Genomic DNA, 21,184 nt, shown 5'->3' with positions numbered 1-21,184 from the left:
AAGTTAGCTGAGAAGGTTGTGTGGGTGTATTTCATCAATTTATGGAGGAAATACATTCTCTCATAGAGATGAAGGATATTTTTAATACAAGCCATCATAAAGTTATAATTCATTGGGTCTCAGTTGAGGAGTGACTGCTTTACCTTTAATCTTAAATGTCTAATATTCATCAGTTCTATGGGAGTGTGTTTTTATAGGATAATTAAGATGGCTGTAGGATTGTACAATGACTTCACATATTTAATTCTCAGACTAATACCACCTATAAAGTATTGCATAACCAGAAATTTCAAATAAATACTATTTTTCTTGCCTTGTGCTATTCTTTCTGTCTTGAATGTTACTCTGCCACTTCTTCCTTTGCGAATTTCTATACTTTGCCCAGTTTCAGTGAGACTTTTTAGAGAAGACTCCTCTGACCCTGCAGATTTGTCCAGATTCCTCTGAAGCCTACTCTCAGGGTACCTGTTTTTCTCATTACTGTCTCTTATCACAACTGCAGTAAAACTGTTCCCTCTGTAACTAGCTTACGTGTTTCCCCTGCCCCACAGCTCCAATACAATGCATTATTCATACAGCTTTCTTGAGAAAACATAGGATCCGTGTAATAAAGAACAGATAGTGTTTGTGAAACCATATTATGGAACAGGATATTAAAACAGGGCACTTTTAGTCTCTTTTCCTCCTGAAAAGGAAAGTTTTGGAATTTTAGATATATACCGGCACACACACTTTGCCACAGAGATGCATTCATTGCACTAGACCCCAGTTTTTTCAGTTATCCAGTCACGATAGGCTGTCACTCGGGTATACACTCCTGGCTTATCTGGCAGACCGCATTGATCCCCCCAGCTTACTATCCCCACGAGGAACCAAAGCCGCCGTGAGTCCTCTTGAATGAGTGGGCCACCAGAGTCACCCTGAAGGAAACACAATGATGAAGTGTTAGGCAACCCTAAAGTATTAAGGAGTTTATTTCTATGCCAGTAGAAGTCACACCCATTACCACAGTAAATTTAGTCTGACTTTTTCTGTTGAAATGTTATACTATGTTGAAATACTATACCACTTTTCAAGTGAAAATTACTGAAATCCTTCGAGAACACTCGTTGTTCCTTCAGCATGCGTGAGAAGATGAGAAGCGTGTTTCCCAGACTGTCCTCAGTTGCCTGACTGATGGCTTCCCATCCCCGACTTTACCTCCTCCAGGAAGCCTTCCATGGCCTGTGTCTTCCCCCTCCCACTGCCACCCCTTCTGGCTTTGGGCTGGGTTAGTTTTTCACTGCCTATGTTCCCACGTCCTGTGTGAATCTCATTCACCACTTCTGTATTATTTTATACAAGCACATTTTGGGTCTGTTTGAACTTGCTCCCTTGTACCAGTTCCCCTGGTGGCAGTCACACATTTCTGCCAAACTCACGGCATGGAGGATACTTATTCAGTGTCTGTTTTCCAGGCTATTCTATAAGGTCTGCCATGGAAGGCATACCTATTCTGGACGCTGCTGTATCCTAAGCTTCTAGCCCGCAGGAGATGCTAAGGAAATATTGGTTAGGTGATGAGTCTTCATAAATCTCTTTTGTCTTCCTATTCATAGTACCGCATGGTGTCTGATGTATAATGTATCATCAAAAAGGATTCTTTGGTGAATTATCAAAAAAGTTATATGGCAATGAGTAAAACACTCCTTATGAAATACTTACTAACCAATTATAACCAACCAATCAACATATATTTGTACATGCAGTAATCTAGGTGGGGAGACAAATTTAGTCCGTTTTACATGCTGCTGGATCGGTTAAGTGTGTGGGTTCTGGAGTTAAGACAGCCTGAGTTGCAATCCACCACTTGTCAGCCATATGACATTGCGTAAGCTGTATAATGCTCACTCTCTCTGCCTGTTTCCTCACGTGTGAATGATGTTTCTGTATGTTTAAATGAGTTTTACATATACAACACTTTCTGTACAGCCGGCGTATAGTCTGTACTAAGAAAAGTCAGCTATTACCAAAGGTGCTTTTAGAGTAGTTTGCTGTTCATTTGACGACTCTTAGTAGCTAGCTCTTCGTACCTACTTAGTTACTGGTCTGGATGGGGAGAAGGTCAGGGTGTGAATCACCAGCTTGCATGGCAGGCACTGCCTCGAGCTGATCGGCACCTGCCTCCTCTGGGTTATGTGTTTGTGCTCCATTTAACCCGTTCCCCGTGCTTTCTCATCATTGGGTTTTTGTTGCAATTTTTTTCTTTCTAGTCAGTATCTGCATAATGTCTTACCAAGAGTGCACAAACAGATGTTAAACTAAAAGGTGTAATTTTCCCTGTATCTGGACAGCTTCACTGCCTTATTGTGCAGACATCTAAGCTTGTGTTCTCTCTTCTAGACTATAACTTTGATTAGTGCAAGGAACACCTTGCTGTGCCTGCACAATATCTGGTGGACAGAAAGTAATTCATACATTGTCTTTGAATGAAGGAAGGAAGGAAGGAAAGAAGGAAGGAAACAAGTAACTGATCTCATAAGCTCTTTTGTAAAGTGCCATTTCTTTTTGAAGCAAAACCTTTACGTATTGTTGTATTACAGTTGAAAATTACTGGGTCCAGAGTGGAACACACAAGGAAAGTTTCATGATGAGCTAAGGCTTGATCTGGGCTTGAGGGGAAGAGCGGAATTTGGGCATGCAGAAGGTAACGGGGATCTTGAGGAAAGCATGAGTAAGTGTTCTCTACCACGAAGACATCTCCACTTAAAGGAAAAAAGCCCATGGGTAGTTAATGCTATTTTGAAAATTGATAAGCAGTTCCTCTCAATTTACATATACCTTGCAGTCATTAAAAAAATGTTTAGTTTTGGGAAAGAGCCCACAGATTGGGATCTTTGAAAAACTGTGGAAGAGCTACTTATCTACTTTTTCAAGAATGTGAGCACTAAATATAAAAGCCAGTAATATTTGAGGAAAGAATAAACCTGATTTTTCTGCATACAATTTGCTCCAGAAAACAGCAGCAGTTTCCTCAAGAAAGATTAATTTGTCTTGAATTTCCAGAAATGTAATTCCTGATAGTAAGTAGTTGCTGCTTTTACTAAATGGGGTTTCAGACATTAGATTAAAATCTACTGAAGGACATAAACACACTAATTTTTAAAACAATTTAATTAAAAATCTTAGTATTAAAACTGTGTTCTAATTACTTAAAGATTTCATAATTATTTGCATTTTTATGTTTGGTTGATCTAAATAGTTTCCCCCCCTCATTTGTGCTGTTTTACAGTTATGGACACTGTTGTGACTCAAATAACTAAGCTTTTTGTGTACGTTTTCTATCTTTAAGGTGCTGATATTCAGGTGTTTTTTATATTTTAAAATCAATTATTGTCTATGACTCTTAGATGAGTGATTAATTTATTTAAACCTTTAGAGTGACTGAGAGTTTGAGATTGAAATGATATATTTTTCAGAGATTGAAGTTATTAACATCAGTGGTCATGGTCTAGATTAACAACAGTAAAAATAGCTGAGATGGCTGAGATTTCTTTGTTGTTTAGCGCATGCGACGTACTACTCTTATCCCCAATTTATGGATAAAAGATTAGTTATAAAGGTTAAGGACATTATATGTTAATAAAAAAATAAATAAAATTAAAAAAGGTTAAGGAGCTCAAATGCAGTTCTGTCTTGTTCTTGAGCTTTGCTGGTTAAACCGTCTGGAATTCCCTTTCTCAAAATTAGTGTTGGATCACCTTCATAAGAGAGTTTCAATTAGAAAATCTAGATAACAAATTTTTAGAGGATCAGGGCTGTGTATTATAATTATGTTACCTCTATGCCTAGCACGGTGTCACAGGCTAGTAAGTACTTATAAACTTAGATAACGATGTGATAACATTGTCACGAACTTACCCGGCATGCATCCACTCCACCTTGAGGTACACCCGCACATAGCATTCCAGGCGAGACGGCTCCATTATAACTAATTGGTGCATTACATACGTCATTACTTATTATTCTGACCCGTGCTTGCCGTAGATCTGAAACCGTGTTACCTGTGAAGTATAAAAGCAAACAAAAAACAAAATTGATAAATTAATAACTCTATGGAAATAGGGGAAGGAATAAATGTATCCCAGACACTATTTCTTATTCAGCGAAGGAGACTATTGAAGATGTAAGTAGATTCCTGCAGTAGAGTAGAATAACCCCTGTACACAGATCGATTTTATTTTCTTGCTTTATCTTTGTGATGCAGTGCCCCTTAGACCTTGAAAGCAAAACAAATCTGCTATTGACTAGTAGTAGTCAAGTTATTCACTGACTGACTTTGAATTGAAAAAATAACATATTGAAGAACCTTTAATCTCGCAGTTGAAAGAGAAACCAGTCTGGTTTCAAGACTAAAGCACTAATTTATTGTATGTTGATGTTCCTTCAAAGTGGCACTGCCATTTTTGTGATTGGTACACATTTTACCTATTTTACCACATTACTTTGAGCCATAAAAACACAATGAGATATTTTCTAGGACAATTAAGCCTTCATATTATTCCTTGGAGATACAATCTACAACATGAGCTGAAGCATGTGGAAATTGTTAATGCTATCCTTCCATTGGCTGATATTCTCATTTTCACCATGTCCCTATTTGCTCCTTCATGTTGCCCTCACTTTTATGCCTATTTTATTTATTCAATAAACAAGAGTAAGCAATGCTTATGTATATATGGAGTTTCTTGCTCTAGAGGCAAGATTCATTTCATCTCAGAACACCTTAATGGTTGTTAATACCCTTGGAGAATACCTATCCAAAGCTTCTTTTCAATTAAAAAAAAATTTTTCCTTATGGGGAGACATTTGAGATTTACAGAGTCTCTGGATCATTGAAGAACTCATGTTTCCTCATCACTTTGGTTTACATATCCTTATTACTATGTTTGAGAATTCCCCATAGTTCATAGGGACGTTGTTTTGCTTTGCTGAGGAAACCCAGTAATAACTAGAGCTTGGACTCTTCCAATATAAGGTTGTTCCTTCCATAGAACATGTCCTTCAGGTGTTCCCTAATCTAAAAAAAATTACCTAACAGCAAGTGCCAGGGGATTTTGTTATTGTTGTTGTTGTTTTTTAATTTTCCTGAGACACTCACCACCAAATTCTGAAGATCCCCATCCTGTCACATAAGCAGAAGAACCAGGTGGAATATTCTGGGTAGCCCCTGGGAGACACACCCTATGGATATCTTTGGTAAAATTGATGCCTCCATCAAGTTGCATAGCTGCAATATCATTTTCATGAGTTGCAGGGTTATAATTGTTATGGATTAAAATAGTCCTTACTCTTCTTCTCTGTTTAGGAAATGTTATCGAAACACCAAAGGTGGCAGTCCATACACGAGGATTAGATTGGCTAAAAAAAAAAAAAAAAAAAAAAAAATGAAAATATACTTTGAAAGGGAATTTGTGAGTGTTTTTAATATTTGAATTTTATGTTTGTCCTTCTTGTCACCAGCTAGCAACTATTTGACCAGTATCTCTTTGGTGTATATTTCTGGATTACATAGCTAGTAATGATTGATCATTTATCTAAAGGATCTGTAAATTGGGGGTTGAATAACTTGGTGTTGCTCCTTAGGTTGAATAAAAATAAAATGTAACCACATAACAATGTAAGAGTTTTGTGGAATTTAGATAGAGATGATACAGAAATAAAAATATATATGCCCAGGAAATAATTTTATAAGGTACAGTAACTTATGTAAGAAGAATGCTAGTTAAAAATACTAATGAGAAAAGTAGTTTACAGTAACCAAATTACACACATTTTTCATATTGAACTTCTTTTGCTCAGGTTCTTTACAGAGAAGATTCTTTTTTAAAAATTTTTATTATTTATTTATTTATTTATTTATTTATTTAAAAAATTAACGTATAATGTATTATTGGCCCCTGGGATATAGGTCTGTAAATCATCAGGCTTACACATTTCACAGCATTCACCATAGCACATAGCCTCCCCAATGTCCATAACCCAACCATCCTCTCCCTTCCCCCCTCCCCCCAGAAACCCTCAGTTTGTTTTGTGAGATTAAACAGTCTCTTATGGTTTGTCTCCCTCCTGATCCCATCTTGTTTCATTTTTTCCCTCCCTATCCCCCACAACCCTCCACCCTGCCTCTCAAATTCCTCATATCAGAGAGATCATATGATAATTGTTTTTCTACAGAGAAGATTCTAAAGATATTCTTCATCTCTTTCTTCCCTCCCTTTTTTTTCATCCAGCATGTGAATAAGAGCATGATTTTGGAAAAAGTTATATTTAGATTTAAATCTTGGCCATGCCATACATTAACAGTGTTATTTAGGGCAATTTATTTCATATCTCTAATTCTTAGTTTATTTTTGCATAAAATGTGATTGTTGATATGCTCTTGCTCAGTTTGTAAGTACTGAGACAAGTGTGTCAAGCACAGTGTTTGGTGCACAAAGTAAGCATTCAATGAAGATAACTATTATTTTCGTTAGAGTCATTATTAAGTGTCTACTTTGTATGAGAAACAGTATGAGTGTCTGGGATTAAACATATAAATAACTATGCTATAGCAATCAGACAAAAGAAGACAAAAGGCATCTGAATCATCAAGGAAGAAGCACAACTTTCATTATTTGCAGATGACATTATACCATATCTAGAAAACCTCAAAGACTCCACCAAAAAAACTGCTAGAACTGATAGACGAATTCAGTAAAGTTGCAGGCTACAAAATTAACATGCAGAAATCTGTTGTATTTCTATACAGCAGTAATGAATCAGCAGAAAGAGAAATTAGGGAATCAATCCCATTTATAATTGCACCAAAAACAGGAAGATACCTAGAAATAAACCTAACCAAAGAGGTGAAAGACCTGTACTCTGAATACTATAAAATACTGATGAAAGAAATTGAAGAGGACAATGCAAAGACATTCCATGCTCATGGATTGGAAGAGCAAATATTGTTAAAATGTCTATATACCTGCCTCATGTTGAGGTCTTTTATCCATTTCAAGTTTATCTTTGTGTATGGCATAATACAATGGTCAAGTTTCATTCTTTTATATATAATTGTCCAATTTCCCCAGCACCATTTACTGAAGAGACTGTCTTTTTTCTACTGTATATCTTTTCCTGCTTTGTCAAAGATTAGTTGACCATAGGGTTGTGGGTCCATATCTGGGCTCTCTATTCTGTTCCACTGGTCTATGTGCCTGTTTTTGTACCAGTACCATGCTATGATGTCTTGGTGATCACAGCTTTGTAGTAAAGCTTGAAATAAGGTCACATGATGCTTCCAGTTTTGTTTTCCCCTTTCAACATTTCCTTAGCAATTTGGGGTCTCTTCTGGTTCCATACAAATTTTAGGATTGTTTGTTTCAGCATCTTGAAAAATGCCAGTGGAATTTTGATCAAGATGGCATTGAAAGTATAGATTGCTCTAGGCAGTATAGAAATTTTAACAATGTTTATTTTTCTGATCCAGGAGCATGGAATGCTTTCCATCTTTTTGTGTCTTCAATTTCTTTCTTTCTTTTCTTTTTTTTTTTTTTAAGATTTTATTTATTTGAGAGAGAGACAGTGAGAGAGAGCATGAGTGAGGAGAAGGTCAGAGGGAGAAGCAGACTCCCCATGGAGCTGGGAGCCCGATGCGGGACTTGATCCCGGGACTCCGGGATCATGACCTGAGCTGAAGGCAGTCGTCCAACCAACTGAGCCACCCAGGCGTCCCTTCAATTTCTTTCTTGAGTACAGATCCTTTACCTCTTTGGTTAGGTTTATTCCTAAGTATTTTATGGTTCTTGGTGTTATAGTAAATGGAATCAATTCTCTAATTTCCCTTTCCATATTTTCATTGTTAGTGTATAAGAAAGCAACTGATTTCTGTCTCCAAAAGCAAAGGAAACAAAAGTGAAAATAATCTTTTGGGACTTCATCAAGATCAAAAGCTTCTGCACAGCAAAGGAAACAGTCAGCAAAACAAAGAGGCAACCCATGGAATGGGAGAAGATATTTGCAAATGGCACTACAGACAAAGGGCTGATATCCAGGATCTATAAAGAACTTCTCAAACTCAACACCCAAGAAACAGATAATCAAGTCAAAAAATGGGCAGAACATGAAAAGACACTTCTCCAAAGAAGGCATACAAATGACCAACAGACACATGAAAAAATGTTCATCACCATTAGCCATCAGGGAGAGTCAAATAAAAAACACTTTGAGATACCATGTTACACCAGTTAGAATGGCCAAAATTAACAAGACAGTAAACAACAAGTATTGGAGAGGATGTGGAGAAAGGGGAACCCTCATACACTGTTGGTGGGAATGCAAATTGGTGCAGCCACTTTGGGAAACAGTGTGGAGATTCCTTAAGAAATTAAAAATAGAGCTTCCCTTGACCCTGCAATTGCACTACTGGATATTTACGCCAAAGATACTGATGTAGTGAAAAGAAGGGACATTTGTACCCCAGTGTTCATAGCAACAATGGCCATAGTCACCAAGCTGTGGAAAGAGCCAAGATGCTCTTCAGCAGACGAATGGATAAAGAAGATATGGTTCATATATAGAATGGAGTATTATGCCTCCATCAGAAAGGATGACTACCCAAATTTTGTATCAACATTGATGGGACTGGAGGAGATTATGCTGAGTGAAATATGTCAAGCAAAGAAAGTCAATTATCATATGGATTCACTTACTTGTGGAACATAAGGAATAGCATGGAGGACATTAGGAGAAGGAAGGGAAAACTGAAGAGGGAGAAATCAGAGGGGGAGATGAGTCATGAGAGACTGTGGACTCTGAGAAATAAACTGAGGGTTTTAGAGGGGAAGAGGGTAGAGGGATGGGTGAGCCTGGTGGTGAGTATTAAGGAGGGCATGTATTGCATGGAGCCCTGGGTGTGGTACATAAACAATGAATCTTGGAACACTGAAAAAATGAAATTAAATTAAAAAATAAAAAAGAAAAGCTGGAGTGATCACAATTCTGGACTTCAAGTTATATTACAAAGCTGTAGTAATCGAAATAGTATGGTACTGGCACAAAAATAGACGAAGAGATCAATAAAACAGAACAGAAAACCCAGAAATGAGCCCAGAATTATGTGGTCAGTTAAACTTTGACAAAGCAGGAAAGAAGATGTTCCAAGCATTAAAAATCATGAATTCCTTTGGTAATCATTGACAATATTTATAACAATGGCTTTATATAGTGATATCCTTTACTTAGCTTTGGTGTTTGAGTCTGTCTAGGGCTTTGAATCTAGTACGTCCTTAATTAACGCAAGTATTTGCATTCCTGGTTCCCACACTCAAAGGTGATTGAAATCAATTAGTGCCATTTTTCTTTGGCTTTTCAAGGGGGGAATAAACATTGAACCTTGAGCTCCAGCCAGATTGTATTATTCTCTATCCCTAGATTCTGCCTACTTTTTCAGGTTAAAGAGCATTTGCCCAATTTGCTTCTTCTCTGTTAAATGTTACTATCCCTTCCTCCATTTTTTCCCATTGGAATTCTGAAAAATCTTCACTATTTGTAAGAAGTTCTTTGCAGATTTGAGGGTACTACTGCAGAATATAGTGCCTGTTACAAAACTGTTAAGAGAGAGTAAAGTTTATCATGATTAGTGCACAATGTTCCTAAACCTGAAAAAGTAGGTAGATTTCGGGGGTAGAGAATAACTTAACCTGGCTGGAGCTCAAGGTTCATGCTTTGAGAAATAAGTCTGGGTTGATTGGGGAGGAGGGCTTTAGGTATGTGGTAAATTGGATTTTAGACTGTGGATATTCAGTGAGTCTGAGAGGAAAATAGATATGGTCAGAGGCACATTTGATTTAGATCATCTTCACTTTTCTGAGTGAACATTTAGAGTTTAGTTCCCATCAACTGTAGGGGTCTAGGATGCTCCAATAATAAGGTGTGTCTGTACCTAACAGATTTTAGTCATCTGAGTCTAAAGTCCTTCTATTCTGAGTAAGTTTATGTATCCTACTCTCCACTGGCAGATTATTACCCTCATGTTAGCAATAGCCTTCAGTTACATCAATGAAGAATTTTTTGTAAGTTGTTTAAATTCATTTTATTTATGCTGCTAACTATTCTTGATCATTATTTTTGAGCATATATATCTCTAACATTAGAATGTAGGCTCCTTTAAAGTACAGGCAATGTTTAACTAGCTGCTATGATAACACTGTGCTCATAGTAGATATTCAATAATTGTTTTGAAAGAATTAGTTAATAGCATAGGACAGTCTTGGATCAGCCATCAGTCTGTTGATCAGCTTACATGATATAATGTGAAAATTTCCTATAGCAATTCATTTTGCTAGCATTTAACATATATTTAGATTGATGTATTTGACCCTCTCAAAAACACTAAAACATAGATAATAGTAGGTTCCTAATTTGGGGGGGGGGGAAGAGGCTTATAAAGGTTCAATAATTTTCTCAAGCTTTCATAGCTAGGATTTAAATTAAACATTCTGACATATAAATCATTGTTCTTTACCATGATGGCATACTATTACCCGAAACAGAAAAATAGGATTAAATTAGCAAGGTGAAGGAGAAAAAAAAAATATTTTTGTTATGATGGATAGGAAGAAAAGACTCATAATTTTTTTTTGTATCCAATTATTTTTAGCACAATCCAATTAGGTTCCATCCTTGGGGTTTGGGTGGCGTTCTTCTGTATATGTCTCTCCTAGTTGTTCCCAGATGGGTAGGTAAGCTGCGGCCTCACCTTCTGAAGCAGTGAGCTGCTGTCAGGATCCACATGCTGCTGATCAGGATGCCGCCACAGTGGTGAACATTATTCACCTGTAGACTGACTTGCCATGGCCAGTCTCCTTCCTCAGCCTGAGTGCCTCCTGTGATCCTCTCCTCAGACAAAGTTATTAGGTCTGGACGGGCCCCACAGCCTAATGAGAAAAGAACATGAATGGGCTGGGAAGGTCGTGATTCATTTACATCTGGGAGGTGCTGCTAGAATCTCTCCATCTTTTACAACTTTTCTGTGTTTCATGTGTTCTTCCCCAGAACATGTTAACCTTTCCAAAAGCATGATCAGTATGTTATTTTTTAGAGTACTTATGTGACTCCTGTTGACTATAGACTGCATTTTAGAGAATATTTCTGAACTTGAGATGGAGGCTTCGAATTCTGGAGAGCCTTCAGAGTTCTCTGGAGTTTCTCATGAATGGAAGTTAAGATGGGTTAGTGCTGGATGTAAGACCTTGGGCCAAAAGTTCATTAGGAAATTTTCATCTTCTCTTTAGCTTTGCTATTCAAAAGTGTGGTCTGTGGACCTGCAATATGGGCATACCCTGGAAGTTTATAAGTTTATAAGTTTATTAGAAATGTTGAGACTGTGTGAAAATAACCTAAGGGTCTATCAGTGGATGAGTGGGTCAAAGGAATGTCTGTCTGTCTGTCTCTCTCTCTCTATATATATATTTACACACACACACACACACACACAGGGATATTATTCAGCCTTAAAAAAGAAGGAAACCCTGTTGTTTGCAACAACATGGATGAACTGGAATGTATCTGTTAAGTAAAATAAGCCAGATAAATTCTGCATGGTACCACTTATATGCTGTAGAATCTTAAAAAAATAGTCAAATTCCTAGAAAGAAAGAGTAGAAAGTAGTTGCTAGGAGATGGAGGGTGGAGGAAATGGGGAGAATTTGGTAAAAGTGTAAAAAAATTCAGCTATAAGGTAAATAAGGTCTGAGGATCTAGTGTGTAACAGGGTGTCTACAGTTGATAACACTATTGTATAACTGAAATTTGCAAGAGTATAGAATTTAAAAGTTGTTATAAAAAAGGGGGCAGCTAAATATGTGAGGTGATGAATATATTAACTAGATGGAATCTTTTTGTTATATATATATATATACATATACATATATATATAACAAATAATAATTTGTGTACTTTAAATATCTTACAATTTTATCAATTTTCCCTCAAGGCTGAAAAAAAATTGACTCTAAGGCACACGCCAGGGAACAAATGAGAAGCTGCATTCCCACCCTTCCTAACGTTATTGTGGAACAATTGACAAATATAGTTCTGTATTTTTAAAATGTATAGTGTGTGAGTTGATATACATATACATTGTTGATTACCAAGGTCAAGACAACCAACACCTCCATCACCTCACATAGTTAACTCTTGTGTGCACGTGGTGAGAATGCTTAAGATATACTGTCAGCAACTTTCAAGCATACAATACTGTCTTATTAATCATAGTCACCATGCTGTGTGTTAGAGCCTCAGAACTTAATAGAAGCTACATTCTAATGAGTGATTCCTGTGTACACTGAAGTTGGGGGAAAACTGTTCTTATCAAGAAATCACCATAGTGGTGACCCAGCTCATCATGAAAGTTCCAGTCCACCTCCATAACTCACTCTATATTACCAAATGCACCCTCAAAAAAGAGTTACTGCAGGTCCACAGAGTATACTTGAGGGTAACTGAGGGTTTCTAAATATCTAGGTGAGATTTAAACATCTTAAGAGAGAAAGCCTATGAACACTCCAGTGGCTGAAACTGAAATGATTATTCAGGTCCTCTCAATTCCCCTTTCCATGATTTACTTCCTTTTTTTTTTAGTCTATTATTGAGAAATTAGAAGTAAACCACCACCAATAAGTTCTATTGCTCTAAAGTAGTGACACTGTTTAATAGAACATCCAACCAAAGGCATTTTTTCCTAACAGACTTTCCAGATAGAGGAGGGCCAGACTTTCATTTAGAGTATACATAGAACAGAAATTCCTCTGTTGCATCCTTCAACCAAATTCCTCAGTAAATTACTTTGGCATATTTTCATTAAAAAGAAGTATAATTAAATATATAATGAAGTTGAGAAACACCCATAAAGGTAGCATTACCTTGTAACATCACTTAAGGATTTGAGATAGGCCAGCTATGGAGGTGCACTGAACTAATTTCTAACTACATTTCCTCACCAGAGAAGGAAACAGCTGTTTTCTAGGGATTATATTTCTACTGTCCTAGCCTGAGAGTGTACAGAATGTCATTGGAAAGTCATGACTCTTCCTTTAGATTAGAGACATAAAACTGACAACACTTTTATAATTTTTTAATTCTACTTTTTGGTTAACTTAAATCAATAACAAAGCAGGCTATTCTGGTGGTCAGGAGGAGCCATATTAATGGTGTCCCCAAACAGAATTTATAAGTCTACAGAAGTGCCACCATAGCCTGAGGGTAGGAAAAGCTTCCCAAAGCTGTTAAGAACATTTTCCTGAGGTCAGACTTGACACAGAATGTCACTGCTGCCACCTCCTTCTTCTAAAAGGAGGGGAAAACCTAAACAACGCTCCATGGGCCAGTGGAATCAGCAGTCTTTTCTCAACAGTAGCCCACATGAGTGAATTATTAAGAATAAAGATAACACCTTAGAAGCTACCTTGGCAAAGAGTGCAAATACTTGACCATTTGCTATTTGTATTTTGATAAATCGTTTTTATAAGATAATTTTGAAACTTACCTTCAGTGAAAATATTTACTGTATCCTGGTCAGTAAGTGCTGGTATTAAAAAAAAAATAGAGAGTAAGATCAATAAGATCAATAAGGGTGTTTATTATTTAATCTTAATTTCTTAAATGTAGTTCTCAGACAACCACCATCAGAATCAACCAGGGATCTGATAAAATACAGATTTCTAGGCTTCATCTTAGACCTGCTGAAAGTCTCTGAGTCGTAAGTCCCAGAAATCTCTGTGTTTACAGCCTTCCCCTAATTTATTGTTATTTATATCAAAGTTTGTGCTTTAATTTTTCATCAAACACTAATAGATACTTAAAAGCTATTTAAAAGTTATCCCTGCTCTCAAGTCACCCAGTTTAGTTGGGAAAACAGAAACATAAGCAAGTCGTTGAAATTGATGTGATAAGTAGCATAAGAGAAGTTAGATTTTCATTTACTTGAATATATATGTAGGTATATATAGATATATCTGTATTATACTACTGATACTATTCTTAGTATGGCAGATATAACACTGAAAAAAACACAGGAGGTCTGCCCTCACATAATTTACAGGTAGAAATAATCAAGGAACCGTTCAAATCAATTCAAGTGAAAGTGGAGAGTAGAATGGTGAGGGTGATCATGCTACCTGAGAGAGTCACTGAGTTATCATGGTGAGAAAAATATTTGAGCTGTATTTTGAAGACCTAAAAGGAACTTTCTGGGCAGACAAGCATTAAAAAGTTATTCCAGGTGAAAGTGTAGTGGGTTCAAGTGCACGGAGATGGATGATGTTTGTGGAGTAATCACATCAGTAGGGCTGGTAGTGCAAGTGCGTCACAAAGGGAGATGGTGTGAGCGCCTGGACAGAAAATATGGTGATAGCAGAGAGTGAAGGTCTGTCTGTTGTAATTTAAGGTCTGCTTACAGAACCATCTTCTCTGCCCATCCTATAGCCATCTCAAACTCAGTGTGACCAAATTTACTCCAGATTTGCTACTTACATTATGTTTCCTCCTTTAGGAAATGGTCCACTTCTACCAGTGGCTCAGAAATCTGCGTGTCTCTAATTCCTCCCTTCCTGTCATTTTCACATCTTATTGGTTTTCAGATTTTGTACCCTTTACCCTCTAACAATCTTTTGCATTAGGCCCATCCTCCTGATCCCTTTGGCTACCCCTTTTGTTGGTGCTGTCATCATTTGACATCTATACTATTACAATAACCTTCAATCTGGATTCCCTGCCTCCACCTTTGTGCTTTTCAAGATGTCCATTTCCACTTTACCAGGCTGTGGTTTTTTTTTCTACAAATATATGTCAGATTATATCTGTTTGCTTGTTTCATTTGTGGGAAGTCATGGGAAGCTTTTAAGTAATATTGAAATTATGTTTTAAAACATTTCCTTGATTTATGTAGACAGTAGTTTGGAAGGGGCCAAGAAAGCATTACAAAGAATAATGTGGAGGCTAGTGCAATAGTTCAAGTCAGGAGTGATGTTGGCTTGGACCAGAGTGGTAGCAATGGAAAAAATGGAAATAGATTCAAGAAAGGCAGAGGTACAGATATTTTCAGAGAGGAGTTAGGAATGTTGCTAAACCTTCTAATTTCCTCCTTCATTCTACAAGTATTAGATACCTTCCAATTGCACCCTGTGTTCTGGGTGAAGTGGAGTGTTAATTAAATGGTTCTCTGACCTTGAACAGCTATTTGCCACTTCTATAACATACCTACAGGTTGAACATCTGACAACAACATCTCTCATAAGGAGTGTTGAGAGGGACAATTAATAAATGAATTTTAGCTAGTGAAATTTACTATATGAATGCTGAATGATTCTTTAAACATTAGAATGTTTTATATTAGAGAACTATGCATTATGTCTACCTTTATAGTATATTGTTTTCCTAAAGTCTAATTCCAAGGAAAGAAAATCAATCTCATTAAATTAAAATATGAATTATAACTGGTTAAGTTGATATATTGGGATAAAATGGTAAAAAAAAATAATGGTACTTGCATGTTATCTCAGTCGAAGGGTTTATTTCCAAGTTTCCAGAGTTATTCAGAATTTGGTGTAAAACAGACTCAATTCTGCTTTTCATTGATGCTCCATTGTTATTTCTAGTGAATTTAAATTTCATGACAACATCTGCTATCACACCATTACCCTCCTGCCTGAAAGCCATAAATATATTAAAAATAAATATAATTTTATGCTATTCTGTTTATATTCTCTTATTGATTAAACATTAAAAAATTCACTTGGAGAATTTAGCTTTAGAACAGATTGATTTAATAGTGTTTTCATAGTTAATGATATATAACAATGTTATTCCACAAATATTTGATTTCAAAGCATGGTACACTATATCCACCATTCAGTATAGCTGGCTTTAAAGTCAGAACTCCAAAGTTTGAATATCAGCTGTGCCATTTACTGGTCGACTTTAGTAAGTTATTTGTTTCTTAATCTTTCTCTAAGTCTCCTCACATTAAAATTGATTATTATGAAGTTTATATGAATTAACACATGCAAGAGTTTTGGGAAGAGTACATACCATACAGTATTAGCTATTATTATAATATAATAGAATTATAATACTTATAAGTATTAGCTATTATTAGACTTCACAAAAATCTTCAAAAAGGAAACTCCCTTATCTCATTAAACAAACCTATAAAGAGAAAAGTTTCCAAATTTATGTGACTTAAAGACTTGGGTTAATTTTCTAGTACCCAAATGCATTAATGTGGCTACAAAGTCAAATGTTAAAATTTTATCTCTATGTCAGTTAGCTACACATATTCTCCACGATGAAGCTTAATAAATTGATTAAATGCTACAATGATCAAAAATCAATGTAATGTCCACTTCCTTATGTGTGAATTACCATGTTAATCATTGCCCTACCTAACATTGGCCATATTCTTTTCTGAAACGTGCGATAGACAAATTTGTCTTTCATATTCATTCTAGGCCTCTTCCTCTCCTCTCAATGATCAGTTCTGCTGTAATATTCATTCCAGATATTAATTTAATATTTACTTAGCAAATGTTAAATAACCACCTTCTTGTGCTAGGCACTGTTCTTAGTTTCAGAAATTAACAGTGATCAAGATTCACACTTGCCATTCTCATGGATTTTGCAGTTTAGATAGAGGAGCAGACACTGAAGAAATAATTATTACTTTCATTTCTAGCAACATGAAGTCTAAATAATTAAAAAATTCTCCATATAAAATAACCAGAAATACTTGATAAAATAGAATAAATTTCATTTGAAATGCAAAACTACGCTAACATTAAAGTAAGGGAAATCTTGGAAGACCAAAAATGAATAACATGAATATTATGTAGTGAGTACTAGAATATCCAACAGACTTGAGTTGTAGCATTTACATGGATACGGGAGAGGAGGCTTTGGGCTAGTGCTAATTAGGGAAGTGAACATGAGGTTTCTAAATAAGGCCAGGATTCTTAAAGAACTAAACCCTCAGTGAAAGCATGGATTAGAAAGAAAAAAAATGTGCTCATCATGTCATTAAAAAAAAAAAAAAGATAAGGAAGTTTATGTGTTTCAGGGTTCCAGGTCTAGACAGAAAAAAGATTGTCCTGACAATTCATGATCATGAGCCTAGCTGCATGAAAGTTTTAGATCTGCATTACCACCATCTGCATGATTCCAGAAACTTTAAGAAGTTAACAACAAAAAATGGCTCATGTGCTGCTGATCCTCCTAGAGTGTCTGATAGAAGCAAATGCTCTGTAAATTGTATTTGCATAGTATCTGCATAGTATCCCGCTTATGAAGTGGGATTAAAGTAATCATACAGTCCCAATGGCAAAGAATTTATCATGAACTAGAATCTGCAGAATGAGGACAGCATCCTAAAAAATTCATATAGTAAAATTAACAGGTGGATAACTGTATTTGAAATGACTAATGACATAAAAGGGCGAATCATAAATGTGAGAAAAGTATACGACATTATCAAAACAGACCAGACAAGCTTACAAAAGAAACAAATAGAGCTTGCAGACAGGAAAATGTAGTCATAATTTTTTTAAAATATTTTATTTATTTATTTGACAGAGAGAGATCACAAGTAGACAGAGAGGCAGGCAGAGAGAGAGGGAGGGAAGCAGACTCCCTGCTGAGCAGAGAGCCCCATGCGGGGCTCGATCCCAGGACCCTGAGATCATGACCTGAGCCGAAGGCAGCAGCTCAACCCACTGAGCCACTCAGGAGCCCTGTAGTCATAATTTTTAATCAAAATTAAAAACTCAGTGGATGGGTTACATAAAATATCAGACAAAGCTAAAGAGAAATTAATTAACTGAAAGATAAAAATAAAGAAATCATACAAAGTGTAGCACAGATAAAGAGATGAAACAGAAGCTAAGAGACTAGAGATGTTTCAATGTTTACCTAATGCAAAACTAAAGAATATCACCAACAAATAAAGGGGCAACAATATTATAAGAGATAATGAGAATTATCCAGAACTGATGAAGATATGAAGCCTTGGATCACAAGAGTCTGAGGCATACTAAATAAAAGAAATACCCTCCCCCAACAAATACATCATTAAAAAAAAACTCCGAACTCCAAAAACAAATGGAAGACTTTCAAACAATAGAGATGATCTACCAAAGAACATTTGACTGAAGGGCTATTTTTTTTTAAATTAATTAATTATTTTTTTTTAGTAAACATATAATGTATTTTTATCCCCAGGGGTACAGGTCTGTGAATCGCCAGGTTTACACACTTCACAGCACTCACCATAGCACATACCCTCTCCAATGTCCATAACCCCACTCCCCTCTCCCAACCCCCCTCCCTTCAGCAACCCTCAGCTTGTTTTGTGAGATTAAGAGTCACTTATGGTTTGTCTCCCTCCCAATCCCATTTTGTTTCATTCGTTCTTCTCCTACCCTGAAGGGCTATTTCTTAATAGCAACAAAGAAGGCAGTAGATAATTGTATCTTCAAAATTGCTGAGAGACAATAGCAACTGATTTAGAATTTCATATCCATATTAAAGTATTATTCAAGAACGAACATAAAAAAGGACTTTTTTTAGATCAAAGCAAAACAAAAAGGATATTTTATGGTTCATGGCTCTTGTGAAAATTTATAAAGGAATTACTTCGGTAAGAAGAAGATTGAACCCAGGAGGATTAAGGTATGGTAATAAATAAAGAAAAAAAGAAAATGGCAAACTGGTAATCTACCATTACAGTGACTAATTTGGAGTCATTACAAATACGGTGGAGCTAAAATGTCATTCATAATAATATGAACAAGAGTTTCAAGTTCCCTATATTATTTGGAAGAAGGGTAGTGAATTAAGCCAACTCTTCTTATTTAAATTTTAAGGATAATCACTAAAAGCAAAGATGATCAGAATGCATTAGAAAATATAGCTGTCTTTCTGTTTTAGGTGAAATGTCTAACCTATAAGGATATATAAATATTGAAAATAAAATATTGAAAACCCCTCTTGGGGTTAGGGATAGTGAAGAACTGACAGAAATCTAGTGGGACTGAGACTAGTCTAGGTGGATGGTAGTGAAACATAAGCCCAGAGATGGAAATGGTAAGAAGAAATCAGAAAAAGGAAGGTTGGGTAAACTTTGTTACATATATGTGTATAAAAATGTCTTTCTCTCTCTTTCTCTCTCTCTCTCTCTCTCTATATATATATATATATATATATGTACATTTATATGCACACACATACGTACATTATATCAAGAATACATGTACCTCTGATATGCATCTATTATGTTCATATATAATACTTGGCATGTTGCAAAGGCAATGAGTGGCCAATAGAAGGATTTTAACTAGGGGAATAATATGTTTAGAATTTTGTTTCAAAAAGTCTTTCTGGCTGCTGTATAGAATGAGTGGAGCAAGAATGGAGGAAAGGAGGCTCATTCGGGAGACTATTCATGGTCCTGGAGAGAAATGGTTGAGGGAACTATTTGAAGAAAAGTTATGGATCTTAGAGATATTTAGGAAATAGAGTAGAAAGATTAGATGGTTGGATGTGTGGGTTGAGGGAGAGGAGAAATTAGAGATGACTTGTATATTTCTTAAGCAACTGGGTTGAAAGTGATGCCATCATTAGAGGTAAGCAACAGTAAAAGAGTAATATTTGGTTGGGGAGAGTCAATAGATTCAGGTCTGGACACAGTAAAGTTGAGTTGTCTGTGAGATAACTGTATGATGACACCAAGTAGATGGCTGTGTACATTCATGTCTAGAAATGAGAAGAGAGGACTGGCCCAGAGATACAACTTTGAGAATATTGAGCATATATGGGGCAATGAAGCTGCTGAAAGGACAGAATGTGAACTGAGAAGATGAGAGACTTATAGCACAGGCTGACATCCAGCAACATTTGAAGGAGTAGAGAAGGATGTGCTAGTGAAGAAAATTGAGGCGTGAATGGAGAGGTAAGAGGAAAATAAGGGCGTGTAGGGTCATAGAAACTACAGGATGGCACTACTTCAAGGAGGACTGAAAATACATTACCAAATACTTGAGAGGTCCAAACAGAAGACTGATAGAGTTTGTTTAGAGCTTGTGACTTGGATGTCATTGTTGAACTTGGCAAGGGTAAGTAGCATTTTGTGGTGGCATCAGGAGTGAGATTGTGGGGAATTGAGCAGTAGGTGGGAAGTGAGCAAAAGGGGAGGAAATGCAGATGGTTCATCCAGTCCTATGGATTTTGAGAGCTAGTGGCTAGTACAGTGATTTTCACAGGAAAACGCTAAGGGGAATGTGCAGTGAACTGACTGAAATTCATGTTGGTAAATATGATTTCTTTCCATGGATTCTTCCTACTCTTCACAATTCTTAACAAGATTTATCTGATCAGATGTTCATGCTCCTGGGACTTATTCTACAGAAAAGAAGAAATATTAATTTTCTTGTGGTAGTGGTATTTGAGAAATACCTCCCTTTCAAAGGAATTTTGCGTATTATTTGAAGGATCGGTTGATGTACCCATTTGAGGCATTTGTGATAGGGTTAGTATTCTAGTTGGGCCTGTCTCATCACATCACATAGACAAGTACACATTCAACTAAGGCAGGAATGTCAAATAGCTAGAATGCATACTGCTACTTCCCTTATTATTAATTCTTGCCAGACATGCTTGGATTTGGCCACAGCATCTTTTACATTACAGCATTCCAGACAGACACAAACCAAAAAGCTTGATGTTGGTCATAGTGTCTGATCTTGGATGAATATGCCCATGACCACAGCATTGTACAACTCCAGGGACACTGTTTACATGTGCTAGATTGTGAATGGGATCCACCGGATTTATACAGTAGGATGGCTTTGTTACCATACCTTCACCAGCCTCTCTTTAATCTTTCTTCCTTTCCTATCAAGAATTGAAGCAAGAGATTATGCTGAGTGAAATAAGGCAAGCAGAGAGAGTCAATTATCATATGGTTTCACCTATTTGTGGAGCATAACAAATAACATGGAGGACATGGGGAGATAAGAGGAGAAGGGAGTTGAGGGAAATTGGAAGGGGAGATGAACCATGAGAGACTATGGACTCTGAAAAACAATCTGAGGGTTTTGAAGGGGCGGGGGGTGGT

General features: G+C 36.5%; 1 protein-coding gene across 1 annotated transcript in view; it reads right to left on the bottom strand.

Moving 5' to 3' along the window:
* Window positions 1-758: 758 nt before the first annotated feature.
* The window catches only part of LOC111148831 (transmembrane protease serine 11D-like), a 55,315-nt gene continuing 34,889 nt past the window's right edge, over window positions 759-21,184 (bottom strand). Inside the window, exons 5-10 of the mRNA XM_022505652.1 lie at window positions 15,570-15,727; window positions 13,568-13,606; window positions 10,781-10,958; window positions 5,141-5,400; window positions 3,901-4,043; window positions 759-920 (exon numbers count right to left, since the gene is read on the bottom strand). Coding sequence (XP_022361360.1) covers window positions 759-920; window positions 3,901-4,043; window positions 5,141-5,400; window positions 10,781-10,958; window positions 13,568-13,606; window positions 15,570-15,727 — 940 coding nt within the window. The remainder of the gene's footprint in view (window positions 921-3,900; window positions 4,044-5,140; window positions 5,401-10,780; window positions 10,959-13,567; window positions 13,607-15,569; window positions 15,728-21,184) is intronic.

This window comes from Enhydra lutris, unplaced genomic scaffold (genome assembly GCF_002288905.1).
Source record: "Enhydra lutris kenyoni isolate GAN:26980312 unplaced genomic scaffold, ASM228890v2 scaffoldscaffold21, whole genome shotgun sequence".
Classification (NCBI taxonomy): domain Eukaryota; kingdom Metazoa; phylum Chordata; class Mammalia; order Carnivora; family Mustelidae; genus Enhydra; species Enhydra lutris.
Note: the sequence above shows the minus strand (reverse complement) of the source record. Positions and strands in the feature narration are given on the sequence as shown.